This window comes from Lampetra planeri, unplaced genomic scaffold, assembly GCF_965212315.1.
Source record: "Lampetra planeri unplaced genomic scaffold, kcLamPlan1.2.h2 scaffold_622, whole genome shotgun sequence".
In the NCBI taxonomy this organism is placed as follows: Eukaryota; Metazoa; Chordata; class Hyperoartia; order Petromyzontiformes; family Petromyzontidae; genus Lampetra; species Lampetra planeri.
In genome coordinates, this window is record NW_027615445.1 from 15,218 (window position 1) to 42,487 (window position 27,270).

General features: G+C 45.5%; 2 protein-coding genes across 2 annotated transcripts; one reads left to right on the forward strand and one right to left on the reverse strand.

Moving 5' to 3' along the window:
* Positions 1-1,001: 1,001 nt before the first annotated feature.
* Positions 1,002-16,851, forward strand: LOC144741619 (uncharacterized). Its single transcript, XM_078624121.1, is given in 39 exon segments — positions 1,002-1,095; positions 4,726-4,895; positions 5,039-5,170; positions 6,380-6,418; positions 6,420-6,473; positions 7,009-7,061; positions 7,544-7,562; positions 8,063-8,107; positions 8,214-8,267; positions 8,338-8,382; positions 8,971-9,069; positions 9,274-9,372; positions 9,457-9,510; positions 9,610-9,717; positions 9,805-9,858; positions 9,936-10,034; positions 10,132-10,185; positions 10,261-10,359; positions 11,094-11,147; positions 11,238-11,291; positions 11,382-11,435; positions 11,517-11,561; positions 11,775-11,873; positions 11,955-12,062; positions 12,271-12,324; positions 12,861-12,914; positions 13,581-13,759; positions 13,820-13,921; positions 13,997-14,111; positions 14,968-15,021; positions 15,112-15,219; positions 15,320-15,373; positions 15,447-15,554; positions 15,621-15,971; positions 15,973-16,000; positions 16,096-16,112; positions 16,114-16,287; positions 16,384-16,626; positions 16,705-16,851. Coding segments are annotated over 39 exon segments (3,573 nt in total).
* A 5,168-nt stretch (positions 16,852-22,019) lies between these two features.
* On the reverse strand, positions 22,020-25,357 carry LOC144741620 (calcitonin gene-related peptide type 1 receptor-like). The gene is given in 14 exon segments (XM_078624122.1): positions 22,020-22,037; positions 22,039-22,227; positions 22,473-22,514; positions 22,596-22,814; positions 23,091-23,157; positions 23,236-23,296; positions 23,581-23,734; positions 23,809-23,880; positions 23,882-23,936; positions 24,046-24,137; positions 24,285-24,397; positions 24,605-24,715; positions 24,800-24,950; positions 25,307-25,357. Coding segments are annotated over 14 exon segments (1,395 nt in total).
* Positions 25,358-27,270: the final 1,913 nt, after the last annotated feature.

Sequence of the window (27,270 nt, forward strand, 5' to 3'; positions counted from 1 at the left end):
TGTTTCCGATGAAAATACGATGGCGGACATGATGGTTTGTTGTTGTCCTGGAAAACACATCATGAGTTCACAACATGAACACGCTCACACATGTGACAAGTTTCAAGTTGATTAAAAACCAACAGTTGCAGAGCATGAAGGCAGAAAAAAAAATCCTAATAAAAAAAGAAAAAAATCACTAATGAATGCTAATCATAAATTTTATTCATAAAAATTGCACTACATTTACACTACAACTGCACAGCTATACTTATATCTCTAAATATGTTAATTTTATTTTTTAAATTTGCTTTTTTAAGTCTTGTTTACCTCCATGTTTGCTCAGTGCTCCTTCACAGGATCGTATCTTAGTCATCTTCAGTCAACATTTCAATAAATGGACTTTTCTTCATAAAAAATAAGCACACAAAGACAACCCAATAATAGATAGAAGACAATATATACAGTACATGTTTATATGGTAAGTAAGTAAGATTCGGGGATGCTTGTACTTGTACTTGCATTTTTCATCCTTTTGCAGAGAATATTCGGGTATGAAAGGGTTTTAAAATGTGGAATGTACACAGTATATAGTGAACAAATGTGTTTGTAGTGTCTTGCTTGGCCGGCATCGTTTACATGTTTCAACCCATCTGATCTGATTGGAAGACTTTAAATGAATATAAGATGCATGTTGGATGTTGGACAATAAATATTCCTGGAGAAGTGGAAAGAGGAACATCAAAAACAAGCCAGCATCATCATCAGCCTTTAATCAGCTGCGTCTCTCTCAGGAGGAGGTGGAGGAGAGGCTGGACTGGAACAAGCACAAGACCAAAAAAAGGGACGCGAGAGAGGAGGAGGAGGGAGGAGGAAGGAGGGAGGAGGGAGGAAGGAGGGAGCTCATCGCTCATCCACCAGCCCGTTCCACTCAGGGATACCGGGACCTTTCTGTCTGGATGCTCTAACTGGCTGAGGGATCCCTGACTTGTCTGAGGACGCTGCATGTCTGGCATGCAGACATGGGCCCCTCACTGCGCTCTAGGATTATCGTGTGCCTGGCCATCACGCTGGCTCAGGTGATGGCTGTTACCTGTCAAGAAGAGACGCCCAAAGGTGAGCGCCACGCCGCTGGTGATCCTCTGGTGCTGGTGGTTTTGTTCAGGTGTTCAGGATGATTCATGACTACACTGAGAACTTTTCCTCAGTGTTTTGATGTTCTGTCACAGCTTGTTTATCTCATGATATCGATGTCGTTAAACTTGGACGGCAACGGTCAGATTCCCACTTGTTGGTTTGGGGGGGTTAAAGCAGCTGTCAATCACCCAGTGATGATGTTTTTGTGTGTTTTTATCATGAAACGTTAATGAAACGCCTAACGGTAGGCCGTAACCATGGTGACACAAAAGCAGGAGGGGTTTGTGGATGATTGTGCGTGAAGCGTTGGTCTTTTTTGGGGGTGGTGGTGCATACATTTTGAACATATCTCCAAATTTCAATTGATTGCAGGGCTGTCACCTCAGTGATACAATTTAGGGGTGGGTCTTTAAAAAAATGTGGTGAGGGGGGGTGGGGGGGGGCGAAGGTTAAAGGTCCCTGAAGAAATTATTCCGGCCCTGCCGAGATAAAAATAGTCTCCCAATCTACAATTTGAGATTATTTCACACACAAAAAAAAGTAGATGTGGCTCCTCCTGGGTCAAAAAATACCTGACACCCCCTCACCCCCCACCCCCCACCACCGCCACCACCTCGGAGGCTTGCAACATGTGCCCTAAAGAACGTGCAGGGCTATTTCAGAGCCAATGACGGGGTTGGGAGCGCCACAGCTATAATGATGTGGCCTGGTGGAGGAGATGGACAGAAGCAGGCCAGTCATTTTGGTCCAGCGGCACTGGGAGCCACGCCCAGAGTGAAAGGATGCTGCTCGCTCTCTGCAAGAAGACACACACACACACACATATATATGTATGTGTGACTGTGTGTGACAGGTGTGAATGAATAATAAGATAATACAAATAATCACAATAAGATTCAAGTGGAAATGCTTCAACAAAATCAAATGGTTGCTATGGCTACTGATCCCTTGGCCTGTGATGCCTTGTAAAATCAGCGTAGTGGTGTTCCTCGTGTGTACACGTTTGGGGGATTAATGATCAGAAGCTGATTTTGAGTTTGAATTGGAATTAGAATCGTGTGTTTGTTGTCATGTTGTCCACGAAAACGGAGGCACAGCTAGAAAACTAGTGCAAATCAAATCCAATAGTATCAAGGAAAATAAATATGCAAGAAATCCCATAAAAAACTATGCTAAAGTTATTAAATAGGACAAAACTATTTAAGACAAAACAACTTGTTAAATAAAACAAGGGGAAGCAGCAGTTTGACATTTACTTTGGACAGTGGACAGTATCGCACATGTGAGGGAGTTTTTAGAGTTTATTTGTGTGAGACTTGAACTCAGGCTCTACTTTCTCTCCCCCGTTGGCACCTACAGTAATTGTGGAACAAATCTAATTTGGGATTAAATGGGCTGCAATCATTCCCGGTTTTGTCATCTTTTTTTGAAAGCTGGAATGAGTCTATTGTACAGGTCAGTGTGTACAGCGATTAAGTGCAATTGTCCCAGATTAGCTGTGGAAAAGTAGAAAATGCACGTAAAAGTCTGCATTGTTTGAAAGACGTACTGCTCCAGTTGTTGCAACAGCAGCAGCAGCAGCAGCAGCAGGGCCCTCTGGGTGTGGCGTCTGCCAAATAAAGGCCGGCCAAACCTAACGTATAATATCCATCCACTGTGGTTTCCCAGAAATAACTGCTGCTTTTGAAACGGGGCCTCTCTCGCCAGGAGAGGCTTCACCACATAATTAGTACTTAGGATGTGAGGATTGAAATACAGGCACAAAGCCAGCAGGTGGCTTTTTTTTATCCTTTAGAGGAACAAAGGAGATTTTTTACCAGCAAGGTGCAGTTGGCAGAAACTTAAACTGAATGATAGATGAGAAACAGAATCAGTTTTTATTGCCAGGTATGAATGTTTTCCAAGTATTTGTCTCTGTGTACGGTGCCAGACCTTGAACACAGAATACGGGAGTCTCAGAGATTTAAAATACTGCACACGATGATAAAATTAAAAATGAAATTATTAAAAACTAAAATGACATTTTCAGTACTATGTGAATTGGACTTGTTTGGCCTTGTGCAGTTTTTATAGCTCACAGTGAAATTATATAGAGATTTTGTGTTGACATGTTTTATATGAACAATCTGCGGCTGCAAGGATGATTACACACCCGCATGCAGACACATTCTCATACTCAACCACAGTCTGGTCGTGAAATCCCGACAGGTTCCTCGTTCTTCCATCGTGTCAGTAGACGCTTCTTTTCAGGATGGAGTTTGACATTTGGCTCAAATTTACAAAATCTTCTTGCCAATTTGACATTAAATGATTGATTCAAGCATCTGAAACTTATCTCTAAAATGTGATGATGAGACTTGCTGAAGTGCCCCCTGCAGGCCATTAAAGGGAATGCATACCCACTGGTTGTTTTGTTGCGTTACCTTAGCAAGCCTGCTCCCTGCTGGTCGTGTGGTGTAACTACAACAGGTTTCATGTTCGAGCTGAATTCTTTTTTTCATGTTTTGTGAGGTTGAATATAATTTAAATTATATTTATATTATATTTAAATTATAATTATAATTGTTGTCCAATTAAAAAAAGGGATCCTGAAGTAGAAGCTCACACCCATTTGTGTATGATTTAATTAGACAGTCTCAGTAAAAATGTTAGTACAAACAAGAAAACAATGTGTATTTATAGGTTTACAGTAGGGGGTTACCCAAAATATGACACTTAAATGTTCTTGTCGGGTCACATTTGATGACAAATGGTCTGACTTATTTATTGAGTTGCAGAGAAAAATGCCATGTACATTCCAGCAATTACATGGAGCCCGTTGTGTTAAATCCCTGTGTGCAGGACAAGGATGCTACTGGTTAGTTCCCTGTTTGTTGGTGATTCCAACCAGTCCTGAACGTTTATGACCATCGTTTGCAGGATGAATGGATGAATGGATGAATGGATGAATGGATGGCATCATTAAAGGGCCATTGCAAACCTATTTATGTACTTTGAATGCATTTTTAACTGCATTTTATGCCCTTTTATTGTTAGATAACTACATCTGCAACCTGAGATAGGTACATTGCAGTAGGAAGTTTGACACCAATGACCTTTGATTATTGAATTCTGACAGATGTAAGTGAGATATACCTTGGACAGAAACTAACTTGGCTGCTCAATTTGTGAGAAACCATCACTTCAACCAATCAGAGCCAGGAGGAGTTTCTGTTTATCTGTATCAAGCATCAACCTGTATGTAAGCCCTCACCGCCTTAGCGTGCCCTGTTGCCATAGTAACCCTGGCATCATTGCTCTTTTTCTAATAATGAAATAAAACACTGAACACCTTCTCTTTTCTTTCAAGTACCAGCTGCTTGGGGGAAAAGACAGTTTCTGATTATTGATTGGTTTCTCAGGTTGACATCAGCTGACATCAATTTCAGCAGGTGCTGGACAGATAATTTGATATTTGCTGGAGATCATTTCCATTTCCTACTAAAGTGTTATAATGACTTAGGTTTCGTTCAAAGTATTAGGCACCCTGACATTGGAGATATTCTTCTCCGTCACACTGATGGGCGATAATGTTTTCTCACCTGTGCATTCATTCTTTGTCCCTCAAAGATTCCTGCTCCGACAATGGAAAAGTCTACGCCAACAACGACATGTGGAACCCGGAGCCGTGCCGGATCTGTGTGTGTGATAAGGGGACCGCTGTGTGTGAGAACGTGGTGTGTGCCGACCTGGAGAACTGTCAGAAGAGCGTGACCCCAGAGGGCGAGGTGCTGCCCAGTGTGCCTGACGGATGCGTCGGGGCCACCTCCCAGTGCAGAACCCACAGCAGGTAAACATCAGTCAAACCGGCGCCTGCTTCTTCTTCTTCTTCTTCTTCTTCTTCTTCTTCGGTTCCTCCCATCATTTCTGTCCTGCGTTGCAGCCGCAGAAGAAAAGAAAGGGTGAAAACTGCACGGTGGACGGGGAGATCCACCCTCACAACAACATCTGGAAACCAGAGGCCTGTCGCGTGTGCGTCTGCGAGAACGGCGTCACCATCTGTGATGACGTTTCAGTGTGAAATCCCTGAAGGACTGCGAGAAGTCCCTTCATACCTGAAGGGGAGTGCTGCCCTGTGTGTGACAACTTCGCTAGTGCTGTCAGAAGGATCGGTGAGGCAAATTAAATTAAATTAAATTAAATTAAATTAAATTAAATTAAATTAAATTAAATTAAATTAAATTAATTAAATTAAATTAAACATTTTTGTGTGTGATGTTTCTTTACTGCTTTTTGCTGTTTTTATTTTTAGGAGGAAATGTCAGGAAATGTTTAATGCTGAAACTATGCTGACTATGCTGAAAGGTGCCCTGCAATAAAATGCATTAAATATATTTAAATTAATTAGAAACACGACGCCACTGTTTTAAGAAATGAAAAAATGTTTTGAAAAATGTGAATTTGTTTTAAGCTTTGTAAAAGTGTTTTGCACTTTAGGGCCACCATATAATTGAAAATCCTTGTCATGAACCGACTGTGATTCATTCTTTCAATTAACCAATTTATTTTTAAGAGTTTGTTTTTAATACTTTTAAATAACACACTGTATATGTTTCTTTCTTGCCGCCCTGAAGACATCATGGCCTATCGCGTGAGTCACTGTCATCTAATATTTCAGACGTTATTGCGAAAAAAAGATTAAAAACATTTTTGGTAATTATTTTTTGCTGGCAGCTAAAGCTGATTTGTTTCCCTCATAGGGACAGAAAGGTGAACCGGGTGATGTCCCATATGTAAGTTGTCACAACAATACAAGTGAGCAAAATGTTGAAAATCTATTATCTGATTATTTTAATGCTGTTTTTATTTTTTCTGTCAGGCGGTTGGAAACCCTGGACCTCAAGGACCCCAGGTGGGGTTTTTTCAAATTGGAACAATTGTCATTTTAACACTAGTGGGCGCCATCATCATCAGGGTTGACTCAATTAATATCGTGACCTTGTGTGATCTTTATTTCTAAATCAATATTGTGTGCGTTTGGTTCAGGGTTCCTCCAGGAGCTCAGGGGAAAGCCGGGCTGAGAGGTTTAAAGGCAGACGGGTACGTCCGGAACTGTTTAAGTGTGACTGAGAGTTGATTGAACGAGATCATCTACTTTAAATATTGTTTCCAACCCAGTTGTGTCTCATCATCAAGCTCATCATTTGATAAATGTGTCACTCTGTGTAGTTTGTACACTACACAGACTGAGTAACTTTCTCATACTTTTTATGTCAACTTGCAGGGCTTCATGGGACCCCCAGGTTTTGACGGAGAGCCCGGTGTCCCCAGGAAACCCAGGGCAGCCAGGACCCCCAGGGCAACCTGCCCCACCTGGGGTGAGTTGTCACCAGTGACAGTGTCTCTCAATCTTGGCAGGAGAAAGCATGACAGGAAGTTATGAACTCGTGTCTGTCTGTGACAAAGGGACAACTCTTGTCACAAATGGCCTCCGGGTTCAACGAGAAGTCTGCAGGTCTGGCCGGGATGGTGACGGGGACGAGGGTGGGTGGAAGAAAAGCAGCTTTAAACATGCACGGATGAATAGACAGGAAGTTGTGAAGCTAAACGACTGTTATTTCAGGGTGAAGCAGGACCTCGAGGACCCCCCGGACACAGTGGTCCACCTGTGAGTACATTCATTTTGTTCATTCTGACAAAGAAAGAGAAAAAAGGAGCAAACTAGTGACGTTTGCGGTGTATTTGTGAACCCGGCTGTGTACATTCATTCTTTTTAAGACCCATCTGGCTCTGTAGGTGATTGTTTGTTTTTGTTTTCATAGTCAATCAAGTCCCTCTTGAATTTTACATAATGTACGTTGAATCATCCGACTCTACATATCGGACTGTTTTCTTGTGTCTGTTGTCGTTCAGGGTCCACCAGGTGAGATGGACTCCCAGGAGAAGGTGGAGACCAAGGACCCATGGTATGAACCCCACTGCTTCGTCATTGCAGTCGATCGCTGCCACTCTGACTTTTCCACCTGAAATGTGTGTGCTCAGGGTGAACCGGGTCATCGAGGACCAGATGGACCACAGGGAAAACCGGGAGCGGATGTCAGTGAAATGTTTTTGTTACACACACATTTCTCCGCATATTTATTTTTGCTTTAGCTTCATCAGGACTGTTTTGTTGGAATTCATTTCAAGATAAATAGATAGATATTGATTGATTAACATTGATTATTGATTAATCAGTCAGGGCTATTTAAAAATAGGAGAAGGTGTCTCATCGTATGAACATGTGGTGTCACTCAGTGAGCCGAGATCGTCAGATACAAACTGTAACTGATTGTTGACCCACTATCACCTCCTGTGGAGCAGAGCGGTATTAATGAATGCAGCTTCATTCTTCACAATTTCATGATTTCTGTTCGGTTTTTTTTTGTTGTTTGTTTTTACACTTTAGGGTGAACCTGGACCTGCAGGTGCTCCAGGGGAAGCAGGATTTCCAGGATCTGTTGTAAGCAACCACTTCCAAGTGTTCACATCTACACCATCTTATCACTCAACCAGTGTGCCGGGAGGAATGTTTTTAATCGAATAGAACAGCAGAACCCTTAAAACACACACAGATTTAACAGGAAGCAGCGTCATAATTTGGTGCTGTGACTGGCAGACAACTCAACATCTTCATCTGTTACCAGGGTGTCAGAGGATTCCCAGGCCTTCCAGGGAAGCCAGGAATTAAAGGTCACAAGGTAGGTTTTTGGTCCTTTAATCAGACATTCCCGGCTCATACCAGTTTGATGTCATTGACGTCTTTTTCAACAGGGCCTTACAGGTCAAGTTGGGCCAAGAGGAGAACCTGGGGTTGTTGGTTCTAAGGTGTGTTAGTATGTCTGTTCCCTCTCTGATGGGTCTGCTATTCTGACCTATGAAGAACCTCTTTGACCGCTAACCTGCCGCGTGTGTTGGTGTTGTGTAGGGTAAATCTGGAAGTCCCGGTGCAGCTGGTGCTCCCGGCCCTGGGGTAGGCAGCACACACATCAGTCACGCCGCATCATTTGAGTTATTCACACACACACACACACACACACACACACACACACAGATGCTGAGCGGGTCTTCTGTTTCAGGGGCCGGTGGGTTTGCAGGGGGAGAGAGGCAGAGCAGGTCCACCTGGCACTCCGGTAAGAATTTAATTCGAATTACATGAAAAATGACACAGGGTTATCACAAGAGGTTTTCTTTGTATTTTAGGGAAAACGTGGTCCATCCGGCCATGTTGGCAAACCAGGTCCTCTGGTGAGTATCTACATCTACCTTTGTATCTCATAGCTATTTCACATATCCATTTTATTGAAAAGAACATTCTAAATTTTGTTTCCAAACCTGCTATATAAATTTTAAAAAATGTATTATAGCAATTTATCCAACTTTTGATGGTACACTGGACACCTAATGAGAAAATGCTTTGTGGGACAGTGCAGCACTAGCGTATGAAGCTAAACGGCCTTGGCTACTCTGACAGTTATCAGTAATTAAACCAAAGGTTTGCAGGAAGGATGATGATGATGTTTCATTGAAATGGTGTTACAAGTAGTGCGGTAGAGAATTAAAGGTGTGTTGAAATTCCCCGTTCTACCAGCAGGGGTCATAAAAGCGTCATTATTTTTGCTTAAATCCATTTAACATTAGCTGTCACTAACATTAAAAACCTTCCATCAATCACAGGGTCCAATCGGAATCCCTGGTGTTCCAGGTTTCCCTGGTGGCCCAGGAATGAAGGTGAGGTTGAACTTAAACAAGCAGATTGGACCGTTGACATGGACCCAAACTGCCGAATGGACTGAAAACCCGTTGAATTTGACGCGACCCCCGTACCTGGTTCAGGGTGAGCCTGGACCAACAGGTTTGAGAGGAAGTGCTGGGCAGCAGGGAGCCAGAGGAGATGCCGGACACCCTGGACCACCTGGACCAACAGGAAAGCAGGTGTGTAATGTTTTATTTTTCTGTAAAACTTCTAAAAGTGGCAAAAAAACAGATTGAATGATTTTGTTTTCCCACAGGGAGCCACAGGACCTGATGAGCGCCAGGTGCCCGCGGTCCATCTGTGAGTTCATCTGTTGGCATCAATGGATATTTTCAAAAAGCAGCAGTGAAAGAATTATTTCAATCCTCTCTCCAACTCTTTAGGGTCTAGGGGGTGGTCAAGGTCCAGTGGGGCTGGTTGGTCCAGTTGGACCCCCAGGACCTCAGGGAGTAACAGGAGCAATTGGACCAAAAGGGCAACTGGTATGACACCTTGATCGAATCCCTTTCTCCATCTCTTAGTCTTCAGATGTGTATTTCATAGTCATTCGTCATTCTTATTCACAGGGCGATGCTGGTGTTGCCGGAGTCAAAGGAGAACATGGACTTAAAGGAGAAAGAGTAAGAAAGGAATAACGATGAATTGTGGGGAAGGTTTACCCTGGAGAGACGGTCTGACAGGAAGACAACGTTTTGCTTTTAATCACTGTTTTGTGTTAGGGTGACCATGGTGCACCGGGTGCCCTCGGCCCAATGGGAGATGAAGGAAAACGCGGACCCCGAGGTGACGCCGGAGACGTCGGGCCCCAGGGACCTCCAGGAGAATCAGTGAGTGACTTGTTGAGCTTGCTGAGTGGAGACGAATCTTAATGTCCTCTTGCGCTCTGGACTACAACCACTGTCCATTTCCTCCAGGGTGCTCCGGGAAACAGAGGGTTCCCTGGTTCAGATGGTCTACCAGGTCCAAAGGTGAGTCCTGTTCAACCTTACCCAATGAACTTCAGCTGACCTTCTTTGATGTCTAAACCGTTGTTTGGCTCAAACAGGGGGCCCAGGGTGATCGAGGTCTGCCAGGCTCACCTGGCACCAAGGGTTTAGATGGAGACGCGGGACGCAGTGGAGAGCCTGGTTTAACAGGAGCTCGGGTATTGCTGAAAGAGCAACTTTTATTTTTTTTTTTTCCCTTGAAGAATGTAAGAGACACACTGATGGTGACCAGGTGATCCCTGTTGTCAACCGCAGGGCCTGTCGGGACCTCTGGGCGCCGAGGGAGAAGAAGGAAAGCAAGGACCGATGGTGTGCAGCACGTTCTCTCCGACCCCAGCGTCTCATCTTTGTCGCAGCTTTGAACGTTTCCTTCTGTCCTCGCAGGGCTCAGCAGGAGACGATGGGAAACCCGGCTCGGCTGGTTCTACTGGAGGCCGAGGTTTGGCCGGACCAATGGGCCTCCCGGGGCCAAAAGGCTTAGCTGTTAGTAGAAGCTGCATGAAAGCCCTTAGTCTGCTCCTCAACTTTCCCCTAACGACACCTTAGAAATCACCTGAAGGATTCCCTTATGTCCAACCGTCTTGGCTTTGATGACTTCAGTATTCCCTTAAGAGCTTTCTTTTCCTCCTCCATTCTTCGCCATCTGTTGGAGACAACAATTCTCACTTCGTATATTTGTCTTATTTCTCATCAAAACGTCTCCTTTCCAGTCATAAAGTCTCTTGGCACTTAAAGTAAGACACATCACCTGTTAAGTAGTTGGTTTTTAGACAATATTTATTTGTTTCAAGCAAATTTTCACTTACATTTTTTTCACTGACAGATTGTTTGACTTTTTAAGTGGAAAATCTGCTTGAAACAAGTGTCTAAAAACAAGTTACATTTAAGTTTTCAGGTGATGTGTCTTATTTTATGACTACAAATTAGACATTTGATTAGAAATAACACAAATATTCTTTGTAAGAATTGTTGTCTTAGTTGAGTTCTTGCACTGTTTAACCGTGTTTAACCGTAACATTTCCCCAGCTGGACATGCAATTAGTTGTAGTGCTGATGACACTGATTGGATTTGTGTTTTCAGGGTGACCCTGGGAAGCTTGGAGAGGCTGGCAGCTCCGGACCACCGGGTCAAAGAGTATGTCATGATCATTCACCCCGTTTACGATTTTACAGATTACGAAACTAAATAATGATGATAAAAATGAAATTCCCTGCAGGGAGTGAACGGAAAAGACGGAGAGGAGGGCGCTGCTGGTCCGACAGGCCCGGCTGTAAGCACCTTCTTCTCCCCACACACACACACAAGTTTTCAGCTGTTTGAATGAAATGATCTTCAGATCTTCTAATCTGCCTTCCTGCAGGGTTCTGCCGGGAAGAGAGGAGAGCAGGGACCACAGGGACCTATCGGTTTCCAGGTATAGACTCATGGTACATGTGTATCTGTCTGGTAATACATGTCCGGATGAAGGATAGATGGGAAGTAAAACTGCTTTGGTGTGTTTCAGGGTTTGCCAGGACTGCCAGGCTCACCTGGAGACTCAGGGAAACCTGGTCTGGAGGTAGGAGAACATGACGTGATGATTTCAGATGACCTGCAGCAAACGTGTGATGACAAATTAAGCGTGTGTGTGTGTCTTCAGGGTCTTCCCGGAGAGGCAGGATCTGCAGGTGCAACAGGCTTAAGGGTAAGTTTACACAAACCTGTAGGGGGAAGTGTAACAGGAAACCCACGTCAGCCCATCAGAATCCTAAAAAATAGCAAATGACGAATGACTTCCACCTTCTCTTTGGTGCAAGTTGTGGGGCACAATGCGATGTTTTGGCGAAATCTCCAAAAAAGAACCGTGTACGTGTAAACAGGGCCAAAGTGACTGAATCCCACTCTTTGGTCTCTGCAGGGAGAGAGAGGCCCCCCAGGGGAGAGAGGCGAAGTCGGACCCAATGGTCTGACGGGACCCAAAGGTAGTCCAGGTAGTCCAGGACCAGATGGACTTAAGGTACCCACTCAAACCCCGCTGATGTTTGCACATTGGTGGACATTTCCATGTCCCGTCTGTGATGCTATGTGTGTATTTTAGGGTAATGCTGGTCAAAAGGGGGCCGCCGGAGAACCAGGAGGTCCTGGACTTCAGGGGATGCCAGGTGAACGAGGCATCCCAGGAATACCAGGCCCCAAGGGTGATATCGTAAGTTCGTCTCTGAGTGATGGAGCGTCTTCCTCGAGCCCAGAGGACTGACTGACCCCCGACCTGGTTTCTTCTGACAGGGTTCTGTCGGAGACATGGGCCTGGAGGGCAAAGCAGGAGCTGACGGAATTCGAGTGAGGACTTCTGTCGGTCTTTGTTTACAGCACTCACACATGATTCTCACACTCTGTGTCGCTTTGATTGAAAGGGCATCCCCGGTCTTCTCGGACCCGTCGGCTCCAGCGGACCAAACGGCGCCAAGGTGAGCATACGTCAGGAGCAAAATCATTCAGCTCGTGGACTCGTGAGCAACAAATTAAATCTTTCATGTGTTCAACCTCATTCCAGGGTGAACCGGGTCCACCAGGACCCCCTGGCCGCAGAGGGACCAGAGGAGTGCCTGTCAGTAAAATGGACACTTACGTCTGAACTCAATCGTTGTGTACTTCCTCCTAAAGCTGTGTGTGTCTGTGTGTGTACCAGGGTTCAAACGGTGAGCCCGGTTCGACGGGTGCCGCGGGTTTCCCCGGAACTCCCGTAAGTGTCAGAGTATGCCCGTGATCTGCAGGATTGCAGGTAGACGTCTACTTACTACTGGTTCTTCACCAGGGTACTGAGGGTCAGCCTGGGGTCAAAGGTGATACCGGTGAGCCAGGAGCAAAGGGAGAGGCAGGGCCACCAGGACCACAGGGTGAGCCTGGCAAGTCTGGAATACAGGTGAAGATACCAAACCCCTTATCTTAAGTTTCTCCTGAGGTGGATAAAGATATTTAAGCAAGCATGTTCTTGTCTTTTCAGGGGCCCGTCGGTTTGACCGGACCCAAAGGTGGCAGAGGAACACAAGGTCAAGCGGTGAGTCGGGTTCTAGATTTCATCTCACCAGACGCAGCGTCGATGTTGCTCGTGCTTCTCAGTAAATTAGAATATCATGAAAAGGTTTATGGGTTTTTTTCAGGAAATCAGTTCAAAAAGTGAAACACAACTTTACTCATAGATTCAGCACCCACAGACAGTAAAGTACTTAAAGTGTTTATTTCTTTTTCATTTTGATGATTATAACTAGCTAATGAAAACCCAAAATTCGGTATCTCAGAAAGTTATAATCATCAGACTGAAAAGAAACAAACCCTTGTACTATCGATAGATAGATAGATATAGCTAGAGGATGTGTGATTTACTAAAAAAATCAAATTGTATTTATTTAAATTAAAAAAGATATAGTTTTCTGAGATACTGAATTTTGAGTTTTCATCTAGCTGTAACTTATAATCATCAGAATGAAAAAGAAACAAACACTTGTGATTTAAAAATCAATCTTTTGATGATATTCTATTTTACTGAGATGAATTTGTGTGTGTCTCATTGGAGGGGATTTGTTCCCACAGGGCTCCGCTGGTTTCCCCGGGTTACCTGGCATCGTTGGACCCCCCGGCTCTCTTGTGAGTTGATGTGACTCATAGTGAGAATGTTTCATAGTGACAGGAACGGAAAGGTGTTCATGTTCCAAATGTGTACCAGGGGGCTGTCGGAGCTGACGGGGCCATTGGTGAAACAGGAAAGCAGGGTCCTCCTGGGATTCGAGGGGAGAACGGGGCGACTGGGAACCAGGGAGAGCGCGGACCTCAAGGCCAAGCGGGCGAAGCAGGAGAGAAGGGAGACTCTGGAGAAGACGGTCCTCCGGTAAGCTTCCCCGAAGAGTTTGTGGACAATTCTCTCTTTGCTTGTCTTCACTCTGGGATCTTGTCTCTGTCCGTCAGGGTCCCCGATGGACCTCCAGGACCTGCTGGTATCGCAGGTCAGCGGGGCGTCGTGGGCACGCCAGGAGGCAGAGGAGAGAATGGAATGCCAGGACTGCCAGGACCCCGCTGTATGCATTCTGACCGTTAGCATTCACCCTTTCATCTGTCAGGCCATTCATGATCCTGTTCTTTGTCTTCCCAGGGTGCACCAGGGAAACCAGGAGCTCCTGGAGTTCAGGGCAGCACCGGACCTCCTGGTGGAGTCGGTCTGCCAGGAGCCACCGGACCCAGTGGAGAAGCCGGCCCTGAGGTTTGTCTTATCCAGAGGACTTTGAGTCTACTTTAGCCCCTCTCGTAGACATACATGAAATATTTTTTATTGTTTTATGACATTTGTGAAATCTAACTTTAACATTTAAACGTATACTTTTTTCATTGTTGTTTTCTTTCTGTAGTTTATTATTTGCACTGATTCTGATTGTCACTATGGAGGACAAAAACTGCCATATTCATCAGATTAATGACAAAACTAATAGAGGAATGAAAGCTTACATTTTTTAGATTGTTTTTAAAAATGGGTAAATTGAACACATAAACAAATAAATAGATTTCACAATTCCTTCTTTTATGTTGTTTAAGTTTCTGTCCATTTCCATCCTTCATTTTCCCACTTTTTATGTATGTTTTTAAGTATTGTCATATTTCTGTACATGGCATCTTGGAAATATGTGGCATATTTATGAAGTTGATGACAAAAGAAGTAAATATTTTCTTGGCAGTAACTAATCAGTGCATTATTTGTGTTTCACTCAGGGTGTCACCGGTGCCGAGGGACCTCCGGGTGCAGATGGTCTCGTTGGAGCAAGGGTAAAGAAATAGATGTAAAAATATGTGTGTGTATATATACAGTATATATACATATATAGCAGAGTCTCTTTGTCATACCTGCATACCTGTGTTCTTCCAGGGTGACAGAGGTGATGCAGGTCCAGAGGGTCTCGCTGGTGGTCCAGGTTCTCCAGGAAACGAGGGTCCAGTGGGGATGACGGGCAGTACGGGAGCAACAGGTCAAAGTGTGAGTCCCTCTGTCGCAATGATACCCATCGAAACAATCGTTCAAAAAATGGTCCGGTGACGCTGATACTGTCGCACACGTTTGACTTCAGGGTCCCAAAGGTTCCCCTGGACCCCAAGGACCAGCTGGAGTGCGAGGCAAAGTGGTAAGAAGGCAACATTTGTCACCATGTTGCCGCCGAATTCTGTATTTTGTAAATCATTATTCAAATAATGTTCATTTTGTCTGTTTCCAGGGTCCTCAAGGACCTCAGGGAGACAAAGGAGCAGCAGGCGCTCAAGGGGAGAGGGGGCAGAAAGGACACAGAGGCTTCACCGGACTCCACGGTTTGCCCGGAAATACCGTAGGTGTCTTTGATTTAGTTCAGTGATGTTTGTGGAGAGGAAAACAACAGAAGTGCAAAAAACATGAAAAGGCATGAAAAGAGTTCTGTTTCCATCTAGGGAGCCACAGGAGACGCCGGAGCCAGAGGAATTGTGGGACCAGTTGGGTCGAGGGTAGGTGCCACCTCCACTTACCCTAGCTGACTTTAATTCGATTTAAAGGGATACTCCTTAAAATCCTTCACAGGGGCCTCCTGGAGTGACCGGACCCCCTGGGAAGGAGGGAAACATCGGACACCCCGGACCAATGGGCGCCCCTGGAAGCAGAGGAGCCAGCGGGGACATCGGACCTCAGGTTCCTGGGTTTTTTTCAATCACCAGCAGTCTGGATGAAAGAATAACGACTTGTTGTGGATCTAAGCGGTGTTTCCCTCCTGCGACAGGGCCCATCTGGGAACCAGGACCACCAGGCCCCCCAGGGCCCCCTGGACCTCCTCAGTCCGCAGTGGATGGACTGTTCGAACCTCCACCTGAATACTCCGTGAAGGGAGTCGTGACTGAAGTGGAGGAATACGCCAAGGACGACGTGGCGGCTGATCCTCCGCCACTTCCCGACTTCAACAAAGACGAGGCCCTCCCCAACAAGATGCCGGCTCTGACCCGCGCAGACACCGGCATCCATGCCACACTGAAGACCCTCAGCGGACACGTGCAGAACCTCCGCTCCCCAGACGGCAGCAAGATGAACCCTGCCAGAACATGTCAGGATATTTTTGCAGTGCTACCCGATGAAGAAGAGCGGTGAGGGGGGTTATTTGTTTAATGAGTTCACTGGAGAAAAAAAAAACAGATCAGCAATAAACATTCTAACGCAACATTTTGTGGCGTTCATGCAGGCGAGTACTGGATCGACCCCGAACCAAGGAAGCACAAAAGACGCCATCAAGGTCTTCTGTAATATGGAGAGCGGTGAAACGTGCGTTGCTGCTAATCCAGCTAGTGTCTCCCGCAAAACCTGGTGGACCAAGTCTGTTCCCACAGCCAACAAACCTGTCTGGTTCGGCGCCGACATCAACGGCGGAACTAAAGTAAGACGCTTTCGCCTGTCGGCTCGCTGATGGAGCTTGAAACCTTCGTCATCGGACTTGTCTTCGCGTACTTGATGTTTTTTCTTTTCTTTTCAGTTCCTCTACGGAAACAAAGACGAGCAGCCCAACGCCGTGGCCGTTCAGCTGAAGCTGCTGCAGCTTTTGTCCAAGGAGTCCCACCAGAACATCACCTACCACTGCAGGAACAGCGTGGCCTACAAAGACGGGAAGAGCACCAATCTGAAGAAAGCTCTGGTCCTCCGGGGCGCCAACGGCCAGGAGCTGAGAGCGCAGGGCAACGCCCGTCTGCGCTACGCCGTCATCCAAGACGGCTGCGCGGTAAGTCAGAGCACGACAAGTCCACCGCAAAAAACGGAGGCGTTGACTCACCCGTGTGTCCGTTCCTTCCAGCCCCAGAAAGCGAAAGGTGATTGGAGCAAGACTGTGATCGAGTACAGGACGCAAACCCCGGCCAGGCTGCCCATCGTGGACGTGGCGCCCATGGACATTGGAAAGGCGAATCAGGAGTTTGGCCTGGACATCGGACCTGTGTGCTTCTCCTAATCCAATCCTCTCCCCACCCAGACGGACAGACGTCAGCAGAATTCATGCAAGTGACTCCTCTGTCTGCACACGGCTGGGACACCCCCCCACGTGTTCTTGCTGCGTCCGCCGACATTCCGTGGCCTCTGAAAGCTGAACGGTCAGAGGCTGACATAATTTATTCATCTTATCAATGCATCCATGAGAGGACACGGGGGTGAGGGGTGTTTGGTTTTTGATTTTAGATCAATTAAAGGGGCAGGAAGGTGACGTGCTTCGAACTGGAATGATTATCCACCTTTAATAGGCATGGTTGCGTTAAAATGAAAGGTTTTAACATTAAAAAAAACGTTATTTCAGCGCAGTTATGTTTTTTTTTTCAGGTCTGACTGAGGCAAAAACCTCATGGTTCAACTTTATTGTGATGAATTAAACAGAAAATCATGCTTGAAACTAAATTATTAAACTCTGTGCAGGAACTTATTTACTCTTTCAACATCTCCCTTTAAATCTTTAGCTGTAAATGCAACACATGACTGTAAATTGCAATTTATTTGTTTGTTGTTGACTGTGGATGTGGAATAAAGTGACTCTCTCTGGAGTGAAGGTGCTCGTGCAGCTCACCGTGTCACCACAAGAGGGCGGCAAAGTGGGAAAAAATCATTTTGTCACAGGTGATTGGATGACAGAAAGCAGCGCTCAGGTGCAGCGGATCACGCTGACTACGATGCTTCTAGTGATGCGGCGACGTTGAAGGTTTTCAGTTGCGATTTGTTTCTGTGAGCATGTGCTTGTCGGCGTGAGGGCTGATGATGAAAAAAAACGGAGCGGAGAGCGAGACGAGGGAGGGAGACGGCGTCCTTACAGGAAGAAAGGGAGCCAGAGTTCAGGCAGCACATGTTTCTGGGTCGACCTCTTCTCTGCATGCATGCTGAAAGACACTCCACTCTCAGCGCTTCCTGCCAGCGCTCGCAACACATCTGTGGTCATTTTTAGCCGGGGCGGCTATTTTCATTTGGGTGCATGGAAAGATTTAGATGGAGGTAAAAAACCATCTTCTGTTTCCAGCTTTAATTTCGTGGTCATTTCTCGGGCGGGGACATGCCCCCGTTTGACCTCTGCCTCGCCAACAGTAGTTGACTTCTGAGAGGAGCGGCCCGGCGTGCTGCTTCTACGACCCTGAGATGACTTGGCAGCGACGCCCAGATCCTGGTCAGGGTGTCTCTGGTTTTGCCGGGGAACCTCAGTGAGATTTCCCAGCTACACCTTTTCCTTCCTGTGCCCCCTTTTGACCCCAGCTCACCGCTGCCCCCCCCTCTAGACCACTTCACGAGATTCGATCACATCTCTCCCCACTGGAATCAACACACCAGCCCCGACGGGAGCAGTCTCGCCAATAAAAAGGATAATTCCTGATATTCTTGACATATTCTTGACTGGATTTACAGGATGGAGATCCTTTTCCAAGCCAACGACAGGAATTTGCCAAGTGGAACGCTTTCCCAACGTCGTATATTCCTCAACTCAGTTCACAGCGACGTGCAGTATTTGCAGTTTAGCTTGATTCAGTTTTTATCGTGTCACTTTGGGTGTTTTGTGTCCATTTCAACGACCCGTACTCGCATAACTGCTTCATTCATTACCTTTATTTTTCATCAGCTGCATCCATGTGGGGGTTTTCTACTCTCATGCAGCCCTCCTCCATCGATGGAGGCCGTCGTCGATCGAAAAGGAAATGGGCCGCTTCAACATCCCACCTTTTCCCAGATCCTGGGAGGAGCCGTTGCCTGATGGCAGCCGAGAGAACAATGGCAGGAAACTGGAAGAGGAGCGAGGGAGTTCCTGTTGGCAGCACCGTGCCGAAGACGAGCGTATCGATGCACCTCATAGAAGTGGATACTGGCCTGCTGCCCTTGGCGGGAGGATCTGGGCGCTGAGCATCTGGAATGCTGATTGTTCAAGATGTTTTTGAAGCGCTTGAGCGCAGACGTTCTCTCAGATCTCCTGCCACATGGCAAAACGGAGAGGAGAAGCGCTTGCAAAGCACATCTTTGATAAACGTCTGCCAGGTCGCGTTAGATTCGAGAAAAAGTCATTCTGAAGTCCGTTCATATAACCTTGTTTTATGCCGATATATTCAACAAAAGGTACAATTAAGTGCAAAGGTTTGGTTTCATCCTGTAGAGGGCGCCACTGTGTGAATGTAGTGCATGTTTGGGGTTCAGTTCTTCTTGAAAGATGTGTGTGATTTCTTTCACAGCTGCTCTGTAATAACTACTACTACTAATATGTCAGACGATATGAGGGTGGGTTGGGTCGCTGCTGCAGCTGGGGAAAGGTGATGGCTCTCCTGGAGGATTTAGACAGAAACAACAGGATTACTTCATTAAACACACACAGAGCAGCTTCCCTTCGGTTTCCTTCACTACGCCCCTGGCTGGAAACGACCTCTGCACACGATTTATTTACACTCGATCGTGACCGAAAGCAGCGAAGTGTTGACATCACGTTGCGATGGGGCGATAATTCATAACCCCGCTGTGAGGCCCAGTGCGGCGAGAGGCCGACTTCCTGCAGTCCCACCCAGACATGGGTCACATCCACTCAGCCGGGCCACATATCTCACCCCATCCCTTGAGCTGCACGCCCTCCACGCCCCTCCAGCACAGCCAAGAACTCATTCCATTGTCCTCCAGAGTGAGGCCCTACGCACAGGTGGATCACGCTACGAACCAGATGTGTTAGCTGAAGTCCTGCAAACAGCCAGGGGTCCTAATGAAGAGCAATCAGTGGAACATAGCTCAGGTTTGAGTCACAAAGGCGAAAATACCTTCTCAGTTTTATCAGCATCGTTTATGAGGGGGAACGGAACGCTGCCATGTTGTTATTTGTTTTGGTGCCAAGCGTTCCCTCACCGCATCACACAGCACGTGACGGGACGCCTCCGTCCTCTGACTGAGGAGTCCAACACGCTCTGGGTCTTCTGCTGGACGGGTTCAACACATCTCAGGTCCAGTTTGTCCACATACATGTCCACTTTTTCAAATGTTAGATTCATTCATTCCTACTGTGCAAATCGCATGAACGCTCATTAATTATTCATACTGTTAATTTTCCCATTCATGCTGTTCACAATTGATTTTTTAAAATTTTGTGTATTCATAGTGATTTACTTTGTTTTCATACTGTTTCATTTGTGTATTTCTGTGAATTTTCCAAGTTACACTGTGTAATTTTCCCCTTTTTGGACATAAACGTAATGTTTATTGTTTGTTCATATTTCCTGTAGGTGTTCATTATTTCCTGAACTACAACGATGACTAAGACGAGCACACCTGATTTAAGTGTCGTCGTCCAGCCCGATGATGAGCTGCTGGTTTGAACCAGGTGCGTTGGAGCGGGGAGACGACACACAATCTTCAGACATCACCGTCTTTCCTTCCTTTTTTTTTAATCAAACAGCTGAATCGACGTGCGGGTAAGTCGTAAGGTGCACAAATCGATCAAATGAACACAGGAACTTTGACCGCTGCTGTTTAATAAGTTGATAAATCGTGTGAACTGGACAGTTTCTGGAACGTTCCGTTGTAAGTGGATGCACAAAGATGCTTAAATGGTTTGCTCACTCCCTTGTTTGTGTTTGTTACGCAGACATCATGATCTTTACTGAATGTTCTCCAAAGTGCATCTGTCCCCGTTCACGGTCACGTCCTGTGGAAAATGTCCTTGACATTCCAACCCGTGCATGTGAGACCCGTCCGGGTGAAAACATCGGCTAAACGCTTTAGGCATGTGGAAGCGAAGGCGGTAAACAAGAGTCAGTGAGGAAGTGTTTGCTACCAGCACACAGGAGTTCAATGGGAAAGTATTCTTAGAAACAGGAAGTCGGCGACGCATCCACTGGTGTGACTTCCTCTGAGGTAAATAAGCGGAGGAGGATTCTGTTGTGACTTTACCGATGTATTTACCTCCATCATCTCCTAGTTTCTTCATCATGACCGTTAAGCACTTCTGCAGATCCTACGCAGTTGATAAAGGCTCCATCGGAAGGGTTTCTACAGCACTTTTCCTTTGGGACTTCCTAGCCGTACCTGAGTCTGGGAGACAGTAACACGCCCGGCTTTGTCTGGGAAACAATATTCATCACAGCGAGAAATGTCTTTGTGAGGGCAAAGTGAGGAAATCCCACCCTTACGGCAGCATGTCTTTGTGAGATGTGATACAGCGGGTTCATTTACAGTCATTTTTTAAATAAACAAGCAAAGACGGTGAGTGTCAGAGGCATTGTGGACATGGAGTTCTCCAGAAATGATATTAAGAGAGAGAGAAACCAGTAGTTTGTGACGGCGTCTTGTCCTGAACTGACAATGATAGTACCCTCATCAGTGGTCGACGTGAAGAATAAAACCAGCTGAGGTCTCTGGACTTGAAAGGATTTAATCAGTGCCATACCAATATTCACTAGTGTCTGTGTAGTTTGTGCCTGGATACATGTTACATTTATACCTCATTCCAAATATGTACAAATACTTGTTGTTATCGCACAATCATCTTTCCAGCATTTTGGAACAATCAGATCAAAATACAGTGAGTCTGATGGACAGTGAGTCGGCGCTTTGATTCATGAGTTTGAGCAGTGTGAAGGCGTCGAGAGGGACACGAAGTAGTTTCCTGATACCCACGTTTGGCACGCGTCCCCGTGTGCTTCGGAATGTGTAGCTCAGCTCCACACAACAAGAACTTCTCACCCACATTCAGGGTATGTGTGCCCTTGATCCGGACATGAAACTTTACTTCCTGTTTGTCTGTTGACATGTCCGGCTGAACGCCACTAACCGACTTCCCAAGCGCAGGAAGTCGTCTCAGGGCCACGATTCAGCAGAAAAACCCAGTTTTGATGGAACAGAGGAGAAGGTCCAGGGAGAAGAACTCCGTCTCAGAGGATGAGGCAGCGTGTAAGAAACAAACGTTCTGTATTTACTATGAATCCATCTTGAAGAAAAACTCCTTTTCACACCGTGACCAGTTCAAGTTAACTCCAGCAGCAGTGGGTCAGCTCCGTCAGTCACTGAGGTGTTTATTCACTTTGGGCCCCCTTGAAGGGTTCGTGTGACAGTTTGCGTCAGAACTAAAGGTTGAAACACGCGGGTCTCCCGTCTTTGCATAAACCGACATCAGTCATCGCATCTTCAAACGAAGGGACTGTCCCGATCGGAATATGTCGGAGTAGCTCTTGCCGTTCATGTGCTCGGTGTGGCTTTCGATGCTGTAGCAGCGGTGGACCTCGGTGAGGGACGACGCCACGTAAGAGGCCGGACGGAAGAACTCGGCGTTGGCAAAAGTGCCGGCAAACTGCATCCGCTGCTGATTCCAGTGTCTCCGAAGAACGCTTTGAACCTGCCAGGAGAGATGAAAGATGGCAGAACAAGAAGGAAAACTGTATCTGTTCTTTTACAAAATACCGCCTGCAGCAGATATGAACATTTAATGTGATAAAAATATACTTTAATCATTGTTATTCACTTCAAATATGCACCATAAATCTCTATTGTTACGCAGATGACGCCCATTTCTATATCTTAAAATTTAATCCTGGAGTTTTTCCCAAAAGCACATAACATGTTTAATAAAGTATCGCTTACCTCTCCGTTGAAGAAGCAGAATATCGTGGAGACCAAGAGACCCTGGATGAATTCGATTTAAAAGAACATCTTTAAAGAAGTGCAAAGGGGAGGTAAAGGCACAGTATGTGATTTACAGCTCACCTGGTAGTGCATGAGTATTTCCATGATGTAAAGATAGATCTCCAGGACGTGTTGCTCTTGGGGTTTGTAGGGGACCAGCACGAACTGAATGCCCAGCAGGGGGATGAGGATGAGGGTGGCTCTCACAGCCCTCATGTAGAGGCTGGACTCGGCCTGGTGGGTCACTCTCAGTTTGGTGATGAGAACCCGAACGATGTTGAGCAGGAAGAACAGGTTGACCTGGAGTTAGAAATATGAAGAAGACAAACTGCAGTGACAGGATGACGCTAGCTGATTAGCATGCTCACTGCTAGCGAAATGCATTGACGTTTTCTGAGCAGTTTAATATCATATTTGCATTATTTTGCCTGGATTGTTGAGTAGTTTCAAGACTTTACAACCTTAGCAGGCTAGTAAAGGACGTTACCCACATATTTAAAACGCAGTGCCAGAATGTGGGGAACAGGGGAACCACGACGGGCCAGTCCGAGTGTGAATATCGTCGGTTGAACTTACCACCAGCGCCGCGCAGATGGGCCCGTGGATAATGTAGAGCAAGGACGTGTCTGAGCTGACCCAGCATCTGTGAAAACGTAGTGTACATGGGATCACCTCATGGGAGTGTTAGCACAATGTGTCGGCGGATGGACGGGAGTCGTACTTGTCGTTGTAGTAGCAGTGGCGTGCGACTGAATGTAACACTGCCGGCACCAGCGGGAACCCTGTGGAGAAAGGAGTCATGGAGGATTTTTGTCTTTGTCAGAATCATGTCAAACACCAGGTGAAAGGTCATGTACGACACCATTAACAACACCTGTTCACTGTTGTGATATTTAACACTACTTTTCCTGGCTCTAATTTGATTCAGGCAATTTATATAAACATGCATTTCTTTTTTCTTAAAGCTTCTGTTTATTGTCAGTTCTATGCTGTTAAATGATCACACACCTTCAGGATCTTATTTTACTGTAATATATTGAGTAAGTGGAAGTAATTCCTCACGTACCCCACCCCAGGAGGTAGTACCACATGAGATGTTGCTTCTCTGCAAACACCGCCACCACAATGAGCGTGTGCAGGTAGATGCCCTCACACAGCATCCAGAAGTAGTTGCAGCTCAGCAGGTAGAGATGGATGAACATAAGCAGCTTGCAGCTCACCTACAACCAACAGGAACGTGAGTAGAGTACGCAAAAACCGCCGCAAAATACGTTGATCCTCGTAAATCGCTCACCGAGTCGTGATACGTGTGCCCCTGTTTCTTCACCACTGTGGTCAACCAGACAACGGTGATGACCGAGTTTAAACACAAAGGACAGAAAGAGGTTTTTGTGGAGAGTTATTCTCTGGCAGCTGAGGCTCCTGACGACAAGAAACATAGAAAACGTAGAATATCAGTTGTTACGCAAACATGTACTGAATATTTTTGCACAATTACGCATGTAAGTGCGTGGATTTCTTGTGGACTTACTTAAAATGGAAGAATATTCCTAATGATATCAGCAGGGACACAAGCGAAAGTCCGTGACCAATCATAACCAGATAGAAGTGAGTCATTGCAGCCTGCAAAGATACAAAGATTCTTGTATATTTGAAACATATTTCATTCATTTATGTTTTATTTGTAGTGAATTCTTCGGTCAGTTTTTTCACTTTCTTTGTTGCCTCCTGGACAAATGGAGCGATTCGGATTCTAACGTTGGCTCTCACCGTCCCGTGGTGTGTGGTGTTGGCTTTGCAGTTTGTAAAGTTGGTCCAGGTCCTGTTGCTCTCCGGGTGGCGTCCCCACTCGCCGGTTTCCGTGCAGACTTTGGATGCCACCGCTGTTGACAAATTCTCGGTTTAATATCTAAAAATCGTACACTTCGGTTAACAATAAACGCTTCCAAAAAAATCCGCACATCATCTCTGCTCGGACTAGAAATGTACACAAATCGCGTTTGACCTCTGACCTTTCACACCAACCAGCTCCCAACGCTCTAAAAGTACTTGCTCAGGTGAACTCGTGACGGAGAAGTAAAGGAAAGTACCGTAAGGGTCAAAATCTTTGAAGTAGTCCGGGCAGCTCTGCTCGGTGGTGAGGCCGGCTTCCGTTTCATCCCAGCACAGCCACCCGTCCCAGGTCGTGTTGCAAACCGGTCCTGTTGCCATGGACACAAAACATCTCTGTGTTGGACTTGTGACGAGGGTCACTGTTGTTCCATCTCCTCTATTCATGTCCTCACCGATAGCTCGTGTTTTGCTGTGGGATTCCTTCACCATCCGCTGGAAACATTCGAACTGGGCTGTGGCGATTTGGTTTCGGGTCAGATGATGCTCCCCGCGATGGTTCAGGGGCTCCTGGTAGTCCTCTTCAGAAGTCGCTGCCACACGCAGCTGAGACGATTGAAGGGACGCCGTGTTACAGTGAATTCAACGTTTCTGACAGTTCCATGTGATTTATGTCACAGAAAAGGTGACAAAGCAGGTGCATGTGGCACTATTGTCACTCACTGACAAGTGTGCATGTGAAATACATTTGCAAATATCTAAAAATATACGAAAAATATGCTAATTATTTCTTATAAAATAAATCTTTAAGATCTTTATAAAAAATCACTCAATATAATGTTCAAACAAGAAAAGAATTATTACAATTATGTTTTAAGTAGTTAAACAGGCAGGTAGTTAAAAGGTAGGACGGGTCACAACAAATAGACTAAAATAAACAGGTAAAGAAGTGACTCAGGTACCTTGTTGAAGGAGCAGAGCAGCAGGAGAAGCAGGAAACCGTTCAGATCCATCAAAGTTCTGGAAAACATCCATATGTTGTATTTATATATCACACTGGAAGCTATTTTTATCTGATAGTGAGGAACAGGCAAACGTTTCAGCACCGTTTCCCCCCCCCAGAGTTCAACCGGAGAAATGTTTCCTGAGTTGTTGCGGCTGATGCACCGACACTGGACGTGATGATGGGATGGGATAAAATATGACCTGCTTCTGTTGGACATTTGGATATTTGCTGCTTTTTTGTCCAGTTTTATTGGCGTTTATCATTTCAATAGTTTAATAAGACGTAGCTCTGAACATAAAATGATTTAAATCCGCAGTTGTTGCACATTTGTTGCCAAATGGGCTCGTTTTAGAGTTTTCTCAGCTCAATCTTTGGATTTATGTGTGCGGCAAATAGTTTTATTGTGTGTGTTGCGCATGAAATTGTTATAAATCTTTCAAAAATGTGCACTTTACTGACCTTTCCCTCTTCTACAAGTCATGTAAACAAACCTGACAGTGTCTCCAAACGCATGTTTTTCATTCAGAAAGGCAGAACTCCCAGTTTTGGACATTGAGGTTACAGATTTGGCCTTTTTACTTCCTTTTGTTCCCCACAGCTTCCTTCCTGCTTGCTTGTGATGCATGTTGAGCAAGTTTAACCAAAGAGTGAGAAGACAACTGCATCCTCGTGCTGCAAATTCATAAAAACTGAACTTACTATTAATGAAATTTCCCTCAATTTGTAACCAGAAACCAGTTTTATTCAGCCACACGACAATAAGTCGACAGACGACGACTTACTGTGTTGTGTTTGTCAACTTTTATTAGAAGCAACATGTGAGCAGCTGCTTGTCTTTCGGCCAGATTTGACTGAAGACGCATTAGTTTGCCTTAGAATTGAAAGACATGGGCAAAACTCTGAAGATGAATTTGAAGTTCCTTTTACTCTTTGGTTGAATCAGTCCAGTGTTTTAACACACCAGTGCTGGTCAGGTCAATCTGGAGTTAAAAAAAAAAAACACCTTACCTTTGCAGAAGGAGGAGGACTGAAGTCTTTACGTTGTTGAAGTTAAATCCCTTATTTGTGCTTCTTCAGGGGAACCAGAATATGAAGTGTGCTTGGTTGTAGAGTAGTCGTTCCGTGTGTGTGTGTGTGTGTGTGTGTGTGTGTTTCCCATCAGAGTCAGAGGCAGCACTGAGCTGTCCTGATAAAGACAGATGTGTCTGTGGATGACATCATGTGCTCGCCTTTTGTTGGGGGATAAATGAAGGGACACCCTCTCAGTGCTATGAGACACACACACACACACACATACACACCACACACAAACTGCAGACGACTTCGATCACTGGTTTTACAAACTGATCATTCTGAAATAAAACTAGCAGTGAGTTTATTTTAAAGTTCATAGGTACAAACTGGAAATGTAAACTATTGGAAGTGTCCTTTACTGTCATACATGCCAGTCAAATGAACAATAAGTAGAATTAATTTATTCATAGGCTTGTACAGAAGAACTCTAGTACTTTTATTGGACAAAGATCAGATGGGGCGCAATGAGAAAGTTGAAAGGCAGCAGCGCCCTCTGCTGGATACCATCTCCTTTACAGCGGTGACTCGCATGACTGGCTCTGTACTCTGTATTTACGGTACCTGGATTATGGCGCCGCACAGGCACGTGTTTTTTGGACATTACGTTAAACGGAAGTTGCGTGCAGATGTCAGTTCGGAAACGAGCAGCTTCAGGTGAACACATGTTTGTCACTTTCCACTTGTCTCACATGTGGAAGAACTAGATGTTTTTTTTTATCAATAGAACTTGTCGAAACTCCCTCTGGAAAACAGTTTGGTTTTCCAGATGGAGAACAAGAAAACGGCGTCTATAAATCAATTTAATCTTTATATCTGACTAGTATTTTATATACAAATTTCCTGTCC